Here is a 14,454-nt window from a genome sequence, read left to right as displayed (position 1 = left end):
TTTAATTTTTTTAGATAATGTTGCTTTTATTTATTTATTATCTTAAAAAATAATGTTTTCTTTTTAATATCTCTTTCTATCTCTCTATCTTTCATTTTTCCCTCCTTCCTAAGCATGCTTTCTGTCTAGATCATATTTATATTGTATATAAGCAAGCTTTTTGTCTGAATGCGACCATTAAGATAAGATCGTACTCCACATATCATAATATAGTGTGTAATCATTAAGCTTAGTACTGATCTTGGTATCTGTCTAAACTCTAGATCAGTCTCTCCTATCTAATTTAATTAAAATAAAACTATGATAATGACTATTTAGTTGGCCACTGGTCCCTCTCTTTTGCAGTATATTCGATCGGTTGTTGAGTTTCACCTACAACCAAAGCCAATGCGCCCCATTCTTTATTACTCTTACTTCTTCCTTTAGTTTTTTCTTAGTCTCATCCCCCGGCCTTCTCTTATTTCCTGGATTTTCTGATGCAATCTTTCTTTGTTATGTGGGACACTTAACTTTATATGTTATTTTGAAGACTCTTTGCATTTATAAGCAAGCACAATGGGGGATGCTCTGTTAAATTGGGTAATGAAGTTTGAGTTTGCCTTGTAATTAGTGAAAGTGAATGGTTATAAGAGTAATGATTTGTAAAGTTCGCAGGCCACCCTTTGTAAAATGTGGATCTTATATTTTTTTTCCTATATGATTAATTTTTTTTATAAAAAATTTGTTGAAAATTTATACAGAAATAATTTTTCTACTCATCATCCTTATATTGCATACCTGTTAAAAAAAAAAAAAATAGATGTGTAGTATAAAAACCAGTGTTTTAAATTTCGTACCGTACCGGCCGGTAGGGTCGAAATTTTTCGTTTCGGCCGTTCAGTCGGTACAGGTACTATATCTGTTCCGTACCAGCCTGTACCGGTCGTACCGGCTTCAATTTCGGCCTGTACCGGCCTATATTTCGGCCTGTGTTTTTTTTTTTTTTTTCGTTTTTTCAAACTAGAAGCTTATTTTTTAACTCCCAATTCAGACTAGACTATTTATAATTTATATATATGTATTTGTATATAATTTATTTATATATAGACTATTATTTTGGAATATAATTTATATATATATATAATTTATTTATAGATTGACTATCCCGAAACGTTATCCCGAAACGCTATCCCGAAACGGTACCAGTACTGAAATATTTCGTTCCAATGCCTTAACCGGTACGGCGTCCGGTACGGTATTCAAAGCATTGATAAAAACGATGAGCATAAGTTTTTTTATTAAAATTGTTAATAATGGCTTAAGAATAATCGAGTGGGCTTGTCTGTTTTCACAGATAAAATGAAATGAGATGATTTATGAAAACAAACTAGATTCACACCGCACATAAACCAACACGTAGGTACGCAATGAAGAGCATTGACCTACTATTTGTTTTTCTCCCTTTTTCGTGGGTGAAAATAAGTAACTTGATTATTATTTTTCCACATAGGATTCTACTGGACTTGCATGTATGGCATTCTCTATGCATGCTGAATAAACTTTAATGACTACTCACCAAACCGAACCATCTTCACGGAATTTTGTCACATCGGCTTCTAACACTGTAGGCCCACATTTTGCCAGATATAAAGCACTAACGTCCTCCCAGAATAAATATCATGGAGTTTCCTACACGAATCCACTTTTAACAATATCTTATTAAATAAAAAATATTTAAATTTCATCTACAAAGCAATATTATTATTGCAGTCCTTGCCAGACAACTTAATTCGGAGTGTCTTAATTGCTTTATTTTGCTGTCAAGAATGGACCAATATTCATTCTTGTTGTAACATATTGATCATGCATGCAGTACATGATCAGGTGCCAAATCATACTCACCAGACTCGGTAAAAAAGATTTGATAAAATTGTTGGAACAACAACTGTCTAAGTTTACGAGTGATAATTCTGAAGAAAATTCAGAAGCATCCTCTGAGGCTTCATACAGTAATATTTTCGGTCATGATTCAGAAGGCATTCCAAAGCTGGAAGATGATTGACTACTACTTGAGTTCAAAGAAGACCAACCATAGTCCTCTTTGAGTTAATTGGCACTCTGAGCCTAAAAGCAGCCGCCCACAGAGACAGCTGGAAGACACAGAGTCGACCGAATCCTAATTTGTCGTCTTGCGCCCAAAGCAGCCGCCCACAAGGACAGCTGGAAGACATAATGATGACACTTTGAGCCCCGTGCTTAAACAGATACTCTACTGTTCACTCACGGATAGATTTACTGTTTTACTTTAATTATTGTAAACAGGAACTCCTTATTTCTATAAAAGGAGAACCTCGCCCTAAGCTAAGGCAGAGCTCATTCTAGAACTCACTTGAGAGAAAACCTCTAACCCTCTCTACCCTGTTCTTGACTCTCCTTATTTATCCTGATTTCTGTAAGTGCAAATCTGCACTACCTTCTGCCTGTAATTACTTTAAGCTTGTTAATTTTAATAAAGCTTATATGTTTATTATAATTAATTTTGCATACGCATACATGCATATGGTCGGTTTAACCGCATGTTTATTTCGTGCTTGCATAATTTAATTATTGTGCAATATACTCTGTTTCTTCCATTCCCCTCCTTCTCTTCTTCTTCAGTCGGCTCCGCTCTTTCCTTCTTTCAATCTATAGTAACTTATATATATATAAGTTACTCGAGTCGGTATGTAAAGTATATTTACGTCCACTTCACTTAAATGGTAAAATTTAATTAATATGTGAGGCTAATTAATATTTAAACCATTTATAATATTGTTTAGCAATAATGCGCGCACCCAAAGACAAAGGGTCTCGTTGAAGAGACTGTGCAACATCCATCCATCAAAGAGATCAGTTTAACCAACTGGACTTCAACTCAGAACCTAACTTAATTTGCAATGATATTACGCCAGTTTATACATGCAAATTAGTAGTACTGGACTTGAAGTAATCCGAATCTAATCTGCAATTCTTGTCAAATTGATCATCTCTATCTCTTTATTTTCGTTTGAGCCAATGATCTAATATTTAAGTTGCTTTGATGCCACACTTAGTGTTCGATCATTCCCGTGAATCAATAATGATTATTGCTTTAAGTCTAATCCCAATGATCATCTCTTTGTCTACGAACTGAATAAGTCTTAATTGGTTAGGCCGCTACATACAATACACATTAATTTGTATAAACATCATTCTCTCAAGTACTTGATCAAGCTTTCAAGTTGGAAAATAGATAGTTATAATCTGATATGGGTTATATAATAATACTTATTAAAAATAAATATTTTAGCCAATCAAAGTAAACTCATACACTGACGTGGGTTGATGTGACATGTTAGATTATAAAGTTATTTTTATTGTAAACTGATAGATTTAACATATTATATGAGGTCAAGTGATCAGTTTCTGAATTTATTTTTATGAGATCTCTTTGTAACTGTAGTACTTTGAGAGGCAATGGTATTACTTCATGCATATATATATATATATATATATATATATATATATAGTACCACAAATAGAGAGAGGGTATAATAATAGAGTAATGTTAGAGAGAAGTCATTGTAGCAGTGTACACTTTGCACTCACTGCATGGCTACTTCTAGTTGATTGTTCCCAACACTCACTTGGGAAGATGTGTGGTCTAAATGATACAACATCATGTGTATAAAATGGATGCTCCCAATAGTGACTTCTATCTATATTTATTCATAGTAATATGATGTGTTTTATATGGAGTCCATCATTACCAAGTGTTGATCAAAACGTGCTGCTTGTGTGTCCCAAATGGGCTACCGCCGATCCTACGTACTAATTATTTTTGGTTGTATTCATGGGAGTGACATGATCATATCAAAGCAACTTATAATAAAGTTGGACCATGTCTTTGACCAGCCTCAAAATTTAAGGTCAACGAAACATTTCGAATATTACGTTGATCTTTTAAGAGATCTAACTATAATTAATAAAAATAATTAGTTGGTGGCCCGAATAATAATTAATGTACTAACGATTATTGGGTGGTTACGTGATCAATATCATGAGGCGATCGACTTGAGCATTTTTTTTTTAGTGCCATTAATATATATATAAAAGAGCAATTTTATATAGTATTAATCTATATATATATATATAAATAATATATGATATGGTTATGGAATTTGGGGTTGCCCTTTAAAGAAACTTTCAAATCGATGAAATCTCTCTCTCTGGTTGTTTTAAGTTGGAATAATTTAAAATGAGTGTTAAGAAATCTCAGTTTTGATTTGTCGTGCACCTTCGCCTCCAAAAGTTGTTTAATTAATCAAACTGTCACACGTCTGTAACTTGACAATAATGACCAAATTCATAATAGATTTGAATTGGATAATATGAGTTTAGTAGTTGGGCTATAGCCAAAACCATCATCTCTTTTATTTGCGTGAATTTTGTTGAGTCAGGTCATGACCCATTTATTGTTAGTTATAGTTGTAATTGTGACTTTATGTTTACCGTTGAAGTAAGTGGCCTGTGGCCCAAGAGTCAAACATAGAGGCCGTATAAGTAGTAGAACGAGGAACTTGTAATGGTATCCAGAATCATTAATGAAAATATTTTCTTAATATTTTTTCTTATATTTTTTTTCTTGGAGGCTAGATCAATCTCGAATTTGACCTATCTTCTTACATTTTTTCTCATATTTTTTAATCATCCAAATACTATCAATCAGGTGTGTTACACAAACGGTTTTTTTATGGCAAGAATTTTGTTGGGATAAACTACAAAGCCCCCAAGCCTTGTAATTCTGCCCTGAGTAGCACTACCTAAAAAACGGTCGTTCTCTCTCTATGCCAAAACGCTCTCAACCACTACCTAAAAATCACGTCGCCTTCATCCAAAGTGGGGTGGAAGTGGAACTAGTTTCGGCTCCACCCACCCTCCTTTCGTTCGGCTCATCTCGAAATTGTATATTGATTTTTTTTCTTTTTGTTTTTTACTTTTTTCTTTGTTTTTCGACCATAGCACAAAGATGGTCCGATCTATTGCTTTTTGGCCACCCACAACTGCCATGCACTGTACCATAAGACTCATCAGCTACTGATCCTTGGGACGACAAAAGAAGATAGTTAGAAAGAGCGACGCGTACGTCTCATGCGCAACTCAGGTGCAAAGAGAGTCTTTCGCTACCGCGCGTAGCACTATTGGGATCATCGACCTCGAGTCTCTTATATCTAACCAACCTCCTCTCTTCAAGAGTGGCGCATGGCCTTCATAGTCACAGACAGTCGTCTGCTGGCGATTCGACCCATCTTCTGCTTGTTATTTCTCTATATTCTCGTTTCTCCTAAGTAAGGATTGAGATAAAGAAGTAGTGAAAGTTTCCGTCAATCAATCTAGACCATCTTTCAAACCGCTCCCCTTTGTGGAAAATGGGTGGAGGTCAAGTCATTGGTTCTAGATTCTTTTTTTTTTTTTCCCTTGTGTTGTATTAATTGGTTTGAGAAAATTGTTGGGGCCTCCCACCCTGTTTACTCTTTTTTGTCTTGTAACTATTAAATATGTTTAGAACATGCTTGCTTAGAATTGGAGACACTTAATATGTCCTATTGGTTGAAAAAAATAAAAATCAAGAATTGGAAACTCTTTGAATTGTTTGAGTGACTCTAGCGAGTGCATGCATTGTCTCGTGTCCAGTCGTCATGTTCATCCTTATAACATCCCAACAAAGGACATGGACTTCAACCAAGCTCAGTCCTTCTTACAAAGTGGCCATGCAGATTTTCAAAGGAAAAGAAAAGGACATGGTGCTCATAATTGGCTGCTAAGTGCTAAGGATATAAAATACATAAAGTATAGTTATTATAATACCTCTATACCACATATTATTTACATATCATAATTTGATTTAAAAGATAAATTTTAAAATTTGAACTTAACAAATTAAATTTTACTATTTAAATGATATCGATGATACGCTCTACAGAGTAGCATGAGAATAGAATAACTCAATACACAAGTGAATATAAAATAAAAATGTATGGTCTTACAGTTATGATCCTAAAGAAAAAGGGTTTTGAATTGAACACTTGTTGAACGAAATCTTATATTAAAGCGACTTAAGTTGACACAACAACAGTAACGGATCAGCAGCTTTCTTTTTAAGCTAGACTAGGACCCAAAACATTTGAACCCGAAAAGCAAGCAAAGAGACAGAAGAAGGCTGAACCCACTTTCGCTGAAGGCCCATGGACCTTTGACGTTGCACGTGGCACCGGGCCACCACAGGGCCCACCAGCACGAGCCGCCGCTACAAGTTTTTTCATCTCTCTCTAATCTGAACCCAAAGAGGCTCTGCAAAAATTCGGACGGAAACGGTGTTGGATTCAGAGAAGGATGGCGAAGACAAAGCACCGAACCGGGAAACCTATGAAGAAGCAGCCTCGGGTAAGCATTTCGCATGTTCATTACCGAAAATTGTTGTCCTCGTTATTCTTTCTTTGTTCTTGTCTCATTGGCTGTATTCACCAAAGCTTATGCATTATCGCTTACAAGTCTTGTTTCTCTTTCAGATTTAGTCGTACTGTTTTTCTTAAATGTAACTATCTTTGCAGGCTCACAAATTTTGTAATGGTTGATACGGACTGTATTGTATTTTTGACTTTCAACTTTGTTTATTAAATTTGTATCGAGTTTTTGTTATTCTTATTTTTACTCACTCGTTTAATTTTTCGGTCCATGATTTGGGTTTGGTTCAATTAGAGAAGTTTGTGATGTCTGAATACGGAGAGCTAAAGCAATGTAGCGATGAATTCGAGGCTGCGAGTGGGTAAAGAATTAAACCTCAGTTTTTATATGGATAATTCCGGTAACAGTAGCAGTTGAGCTGCTATTTGTAGTATATATTTTCCGATCATTACTTTATCGGCACGTCTCTATGATACGGTAATGAAGCAAAATCTGCATTTAGGAGACTTTAATAGGATAAGTTGTTTGCCTTTGATCAAGTGTATTTTTTTTTTTTTTTTTTTTTTTTTGTTGTTGTTGTTGAAATTCAAGATTAGATGAAGTGTGCGGTATCTCAATGAGATGGCGTGCAGCATTTGTCCTTATATGATTGTTTTAGCCGATGGGATTGAATGGAGGATGCGCATGACAATTTGACCCCTGAAGGAGTGAATAATGAGACGAGCTTATTTTTGCCAACCTTAAATTGTATGGTCTTTTGGATGATGGGAGGATTGTTTATCAAGTTAAATAATTTGGCTGTATTTGGCATAATGCTTTAATGAATGGTTCATTTTAAAAATTCTAAAACAATTGGTGAATGGAAATTTAATTGGTTGACAGGTCAAAAAGCACGGAAAGCCGGTGGATCTTTCTCAGTTCCGTGCTCAGCTTGATGCATTGGGCCTAAAAATTGTCCAAGTGACTGCAGATGGCAATTGTTTTTTCAGGCGAGTATTAATTCCATGGCCTCATCTTACATCTGGCTACTTACAATATGTACCGTGTGGTGTCATTCTACTTCTGAAATTCTGAAATTGATAGATTTTAAGGTTGCATTCTACCAATGCACGTGTACATAGATTATTCAACTTTTCTTGTGTATGATCTGTGTCTCACAATTGACCTACAAAATAAAGGCATCAAATACTTTTTTTAATAATGCATTCTAATTTGTTTATTTTCAGGGCGCTTGCAGATCAGTTGGAAGGAAATGAAGAGGAACATAAAAAGTATCGCAGCATGGTGGTAGAATATATTTTGGTACTTGGTCTTTGAGAGAAATTAAAACCCTTAGAGAGAAATTAAACCTGTTTTTCCATGAGTACCCTCTCTTCTTCTTTTATCCCTTTTCTTTTGATGAGAATATTGATCTTGCACCTACTTATAAAAAAAAAAAAGGAAAAAATATGGATCTTTCACCTTTTCCTTTTCTCGATTTTATGGTGTTTTCCAACAGTATGTGGTACTTAATCCGTTGTACACACACTCTTGTTTTAGAAGTAGCTTTGTACCACAATGATTTGTGATTTGTTGTTCTAATAAGCATAGAGGGGCTGTGTGAAATAAATGGCAGTCGGTATGAAAGAAATGATAGTTGAAATACTTGTTTCCTATACTTGGAGATGTGACAGTTAAGCTGTTACATGTTTTTTCTGACTTTATGGTCTTAAAGTTACTTCATTTTACTTTCATTTTTTCTAGCACTAGGCTGTAAACTGGTGAACCTGCCAAAATCTCTTTTTATTTTAATGGCTTTTGCAACTCAGTTAATTGTTGTTTGCAAGAATTTTTATTCTGTGTATTGTTTTGTTTACAATGACTTGGGTTTTCTTGGCAAACTGGATGGATGATTTACTTTGTTCTCCCCCTCGCTCGCCCCAAGCCTCAATCCCACCCCCATTTTATTGGACAATCAGCTTGTAAGGTTTCTGACATTGGAGTTGTAACTAACAGAAGAATCGTGAAATGTTTGAACCATTTATCGAGGATGATGTACCGTTTGATGAATATTGCCAATCCATGGAAAAGGAAGGCACATGGGCTGGACATATGGAATTGCAGGCTGCTTCTCTTGTTACCCATTGTAATATGTGCATTCACAGAGTAAGACCCTTTTCTTCTGTGTTAGCGTCTATTACTAGCACTCATCTATATACTCTCTTGATTGGGATAATATCCTTCCTTTTACGTTCTTTTTTTTTTTTTTTTTTTTTTTTTTTAATTTTTAAATTTTTTATATATATTTTTAGCGTTTCAGTTTTGCACCATTAAGCTAGTCTTTAAGTGCTGTAGTCAAACTTAATGGGAAATTCTCTCTGTGGTACAAGCTGAGGCTGCCTCTCAGTACTGATTGCATTAAATATTTTCAAGAGACTCTAGATCAAATTTTAAATCTAGTCTAAAAACTCCAGGGCATTTCAATATTTAACTGTATAGGATATATTTTTCTTAGGTATATGTTTATTAAAAAACATACAAAAGAAAAAATATCGTAGGTCTGTATGCATATATGCATCAAATGATAGTACGAAACTTTACTCTTAGCCGTATTCTATTGATTTTCCTGAGTTGTCTCCTTTTCTTCTTGATTTAGAGTATGCACCATATATTGTTTTATAGTGTGAAAAATTAAAATGGTAATCATGAAGTGAATTCGCAAATGTGATATTACCAGAAAAAATTGTGACTATTCTTCCTGAAACTTAAATAATGACATTGAAGAGTGTATATGTAGCTTTTGAGTTTTGACTCATACACGTTTCTGCAACAAATTTGCATATGCGGAAAATGTCATAGTAATGTACCCACTCCATTTGGCATTGCCATGTTACAAAATTCATCCAGTCAAAACATTCATACACAACTTAAATTGAAGATTTTTTTTTTTTTTATAAGTAACTTAAATTGAAGAAATCATACATGTGTACTTCAACATGAACTCATACATATGCTTTCCTTTGCTATGTGCCATGCTTTTCCTCTTAGACCTACTATGTGGGATGGATCTTACTTGTTGCAGAATATGTCACCCCGCTGGTACATTCGTAATTTTGATGAATGTGGAGCTCGGATGGTCCATTTGTAAGTTTTCTAGAATCTTAATCCTGATTATAATATGCTTTGCATATCTTTTGATTATGTGTAGGGTGTCAACCTCTCCTTTCAATTTGTATATTTGTGGAAAATATCTTGACTTCTACAATGGCCCTAATAGATCTGATGGGTGGGAAAGGATTATGTAGCCAATCTTGAATTTATGGGCCATGCTTTATTGAGTTGAGTGATGACAGTTGCTTTGACATATGGTACGTTCTAAGAACACTAATAAATTTGCAAGTTAGAGTTGGCTTTGTTGTAAACGTATTTTAGTGTCTATATGATCTTCAATGTGCATTGTAAAATTATATTGGTAGGTGAGGACTCGTAAGGTTAAGCTTTAAGAGGAAAAACAATTAAATACTGTCTAGAGCTTCTGTAGGACGTATTGCATATCAAACTTTTAATTAGAGTGTGATCAACTCACGTGATACAGAATCAACTATTCTTTTCCATCCACAGAAAAATACATCTTTTTAGTGCTACAAGGAATGGCAGCCAGTTTTCTCTAGTGGTGCCACAATCCTTACACTAATTATTTGTATGGGGTTTGATGCTTCGAGATATATCATCAGCTCAACTTGGATCACTTCTTTGTTTAAGGCTTCCTCCTATTATAGATGGTTGATGTTTTTGTTCTGGAATATCATATGCAATTGGTTTTTCAGATCTTATCACGATGAAGAACATTACAATAGTGTGCGGTTAAAGGAAGACACTTGTGGTGGGCCAGCTAGGCCAATCATTATCAAGGTTTGTTTGTACTTTTTTTTCTCTCTTTTACAAACTTTGCTTATCACTATACTGGTAATCTATATATGAGTCCCAACATTTACTGTTTTCCATATCCTGATAAGCTATAGTTTGTGAAAGGCGGATGCTGATCTTTCAGCAACAGCTCATCAATCAAAAGTTGCAGTCAATCGATCCAAAGGAGGAACGGGTGAGGGTTGTATTCATGCTGGATCCGTCAAAATGGTTATGGCAGCAAGTGGATGTCAAGATTCTGAAAAAGTGAATCAGGTGAGTGATAACCAGCTGCCTTTAATTTTATTTATTTTGCTTCACCCAACCCCCCCCCCCCCCCCCCCCCCGGCGCGTTTGACTGCAGTATCTCACCATGCTAACATCTTAAACTTCTTTTTGCTGGCATGCTTAGACGGCTTGGAACTTTTAGGTGTTCCATGTTCCTTATGTATGTTTTTTCATATCAGGTTCTAGGGCAAGTATATGGTGATGTTGATCTCGCAATAGAGTTTCTTATAGCAGAACAAGGAGCAGAAGACTGCTTGGTGAAAACTGATTCATTTCCTGGTGAAGCAGATACTTCCAATGGTAATGGCCGGTCAGTAGTTTTTGCACTCCCTAGATAATTAAATTAGGCTTTACCATATGATGCCAGTTTTTTCATAAATAATAAGCTTTTTCATAAATAGTTGTGTATGTGTTTTCCTGCCATTTTTTAGTTTATTCTGTAGGTGTTATCTTTGCTGAATGGTTTTATTCTTAAAAAGAAACCTTGAACGGAAGCCTAGATGAAAGGATTTCCAGCACTTTCATTTTAGAGAACCTAACCGCTAGATTCTTATAGAATCAAGCAAATGTCAAGAGTCCTCTCCCTGCTTACTTCTGCTGGAAATGATATCAGATTACCTAGCATAAAATATTTAAAATCCTTACAACCTTCTTCTTTAGCAATTTATGGGGAAAAAATATTGCCAGTCCACATTTTAATGTCAGTTAAGTGGCTCTGTCTTAAAATAATCAGAGGAAGGAGATGGGTGTTATTATGGTAGTTTTCTTGTTAGGAAATCATGCATGGGTTTAAGTGTTCATGTGACGGGATGATTTGGAAACAAATATTGCTTTATTTAGTGTTGTATTTTTTAATCTGCAGTATCTATTTGTTTCTTACAATTGGTAAATTGGTAGGGTGTTTCATTGATGACTTGGAAGCTGTTCTTTGTTTGTCTTTTTTTGAAGTGTTCTGCTTCTTTTGGTCTATTAATTAGTTGGTGCATTAGGACATTTGTCCTGGGAGTTTCTATTTTCTCAATCTGTCCTAGTCCAAATTTGAAAAGGAGGATTGAACCTGAAGAGTGGAGAAATTTGTAACTTCTACTTGAAAAAGAGTGAATAAAAACTGGTGCAGCTTTAGCATTTGCTTTGAGGTATAAAGTTAAACTTGGGTTTTGGTTTTTAAGGTAATAGATCATTATTACTTACCTCATCTATTTTCTAACTATATGATTCATTATAATCCATGGTTGGTTCACATTGTGGAATATTTCCTGGTTCTTGTTTTTGTTTTTAGTGTTCTGATTTTAAAATTTTGAGGATGTCCAGGTGTAGATGAAAATGAAAATTGTGAGCAACCTGAGGAAAAACAAGTAGAGAACATCGACAAACAAGATGTTTCCAGTAATAGTGTTGAAAGAAGTCATGATGATAGTAGTTCCCAGCAAGATGACAAGGTTTTTTTGATATGATGAAAATTTGAAATCCTTATTTGCTTCCCTTTAAAATGAGGACCTTTTTTTTCATCTTCCTTTCCTGCAGAGGATCTCAAGAAATAAGGTCTGCCCATGTGGTTCAAAGAAGAAATACAAGGCTTGTTGCGGAGCAGTCGCTGGAAGATCCTCAGCGAAGTTTGTTGTGTATGCCTTTTGAACGTCTATTTTAAAGGAATGTTTATCTTTCAGAACATAGACATGCACACACTCACTCACACTCACACACACACACACACAGAGGCATGCATGTAGTCATGTTCTTGTCTGTGTGCGCATGTCTATGTGTGTGAGTGAATACTTGAATGCTTGCTTGGGTAGTTGGGGATTGCTAGGTTACCATTGGTGAGAAGAGCACGTCTTATCTAACTTATAAAGATAAAATGGAAGAGGTTCATTAAGTAGGTATGGCAACTATGATGTTGAATAGACGTTGATAATGTTGTCTTGATCTCAAGAGGAGTTTGTTTGTTTGGTTTGTTGTCTGGTTTACTTGAGATATAATGAGAAGTCCCACCCCTTATTTCCCCCATTGTTGAAGACATTCAGCGTCTCTTCCTTCCTCATCAGCATTGGAAACTAGCCAAAATTAATCGATCTGCAAATCGATGTGCGCACCAAGTGGCACAATGGGCAGCAACCAACCTTGTTTTTGGTTGTATACCCACTGTTCTTTTATCTAGATGCATTTTGTTTCTTGACAGTGGAAAGGACCCACCCTAATCTTTGTATTAGTTTTATCTATAATAATATACATGCTTGATTAGGGAAAAAAAAGAAGAGAAGTCCCACCCCTTAAACACTCCCATGCTCCTTCAAAGTCTTATTACAAATAGAGACAGAACCAGGGGGGGTTGTGGGCATCTCCCCCCCCCGCGGGGGGTTTTAAATATCTTTATTTATAATTTTATATTAATCAAATATCTTCATATTTTAGGTTTAGTCTAAAATTGTCTAGTTTTATTATTCACAGCCCATTTAAATAATTAAAAAGAGCAACAACAATTAAGATTGATTGATCGCATCTGAAAGAACACTTGGCCAAGAAGAAATCTTAATACATTATTTTATTCATGCTTTGGCACCTCTGATAAAAAATTCTGGGTCCTTCCCTGAATACAAATGTGTTGTTATTTGTATCAGAAACCATTCAATTGACTCTAGAAAGGCTAGAAAGGAACGGCAGCAAGGCAAGAAATGTGGAACTGCTAAAGCTGCACCAACTCATGGATCTGATGGAGGGCCACCTGACATGGGTGCACTTTGTATTTGATCTTGATCTGAAAGTATGAGTAATAACTTCTATGCGGGTGCTCTGTAATATTCCTTTTCTGAGCATTCGAGGGATATAATTCTTCCCTTTTTTTCCTCTTTTAACAGCTGATAACTTCTGCTCTCACAGAAAGAGAGGAACACCGGTATTGCAGGTCAGTAATAAGTCAAATGATATGGTTTGTTCATTATTCTACTTATTTACCTACTTGCAACGGATTTGTGGTATTTTTCTTCTTTGTTGCATACCGCCATGTGTTGTGCATATATATAGAATTTGTTCTACTTGGTTAATATATTTGTTCTATATTCCTTGGAAAATATATGTTCTGATTCTTTGCCTGAAATTGATACCTGTGTCGTGTCTGTTTATTTTATAGCAGTTGATGTGAATAACAGACGACCACTTAAACGTTTGAATGCATATCAGACCTGAAAAGAGCAATCCAGTGACGTATCAAGCTACATAGTTGCATCATTATCTGCACAGACCAAACCGGCTTGACATATAGTTGTTAATTGTATATTGAGTTACTCCATACGGCATACGGTGGAATAACAGATCACCATGGTGTTACATGTTCATAGATGAAAATAGTTACATTAAAAAATGTTGAGAATTCATGTTAACACCATTAAAACGGGATAATTGAAGTGTAGAAAATTCAATGAAACCTCTGTTCCTATTTTCTTTTTAATGCCCATACATTTGTTGCCATGCTCGATCAGATTTACCTTATCTATAACATGCGTTCCTCTCAGTTTAATTGTGTTATTGAGGGCCACTTTTTCTTTACAAATAATTATATATGATTTTAAGGCATTTCATTGGATGTACTGTACTGTACTGTAGCGCTCTTTGAAGTTGGTAGAGGGAGGTGTGAGTTGTGTCATCTATTTGCCTTGCTCGTCGAATTCTATCAAATTCTGCCAGCAGCTTCGAAATGCCCCCGAGATGTTCATGGATGTTATCATGTTAAAGTATTAATTAAAGGATTTTTAAATATACAATTTTACGTGGAATTTTTTAAATAATCATTCTTTGAAAGCTGAGTTTTCCCATCATGAGCTA

General features: G+C 35.3%; 1 protein-coding gene across 3 annotated transcripts; it reads left to right on the top strand.

Moving 5' to 3' along the window:
- The first annotated feature begins 6,292 nt into the window (after positions 1–6,292).
- LOC121249663 (OVARIAN TUMOR DOMAIN-containing deubiquitinating enzyme 7) lies at positions 6,293–14,071 on the top strand. Of its 3 annotated transcripts, none has more exons than XM_041148413.1 (13): positions 6,293–6,441; positions 7,345–7,451; positions 7,689–7,749; positions 8,458–8,607; positions 9,524–9,585; positions 10,269–10,353; positions 10,474–10,623; positions 10,815–10,935; positions 11,947–12,074; positions 12,160–12,257; positions 13,254–13,396; positions 13,491–13,537; positions 13,766–14,071. In XM_041148413.1, exons 1-11 carry the CDS (start codon positions 6,391–6,393, stop codon positions 13,381–13,383), a joined length of 1,143 nt encoding a protein of 380 aa, XP_041004347.1. In that variant the 5' UTR covers positions 6,293–6,390; the 3' UTR covers positions 13,384–13,396; positions 13,491–13,537; positions 13,766–14,071. The 3 variants fall into 3 exon arrangements, with proteins under 3 accessions (XP_041004347.1, XP_041004332.1, XP_041004340.1); XM_041148398.1 differs by having other exon boundaries at positions 7,689–7,764; XM_041148406.1 differs by having other exon boundaries at positions 7,689–7,764; positions 13,763–14,071.
- Positions 14,072–14,454: the final 383 nt, after the last annotated feature.

This window comes from Juglans microcarpa x Juglans regia, chromosome 1D (assembly GCF_004785595.1).
Source record: "Juglans microcarpa x Juglans regia isolate MS1-56 chromosome 1D, Jm3101_v1.0, whole genome shotgun sequence".
Classification (NCBI taxonomy): Eukaryota; Viridiplantae; Streptophyta; class Magnoliopsida; order Fagales; family Juglandaceae; genus Juglans; species Juglans microcarpa x Juglans regia.
This window is presented reverse-complemented; position numbering and strand designations above follow the sequence as displayed.

Excerpts from the sequence above, each read along its gene's own strand:
- LOC121249663 (XM_041148398.1), top strand. The coding sequence starts at position 6,391 with ATGGCGAAGACAAAGCACCGAACCGGGAAACCTATGAAGAAGCAGCCT. Across the intron at positions 6,442-7,344 it reads CTATGAAGAAGCAGCCTCGG|GTCAAAAAGCACGGAAAGCC; the intron begins GTAAGCATTTCG and ends ATTGGTTGACAG. Across the intron at positions 7,452-7,688 it reads GATGGCAATTGTTTTTTCAG|GGCGCTTGCAGATCAGTTGG; the intron begins GCGAGTATTAAT and ends GTTTATTTTCAG.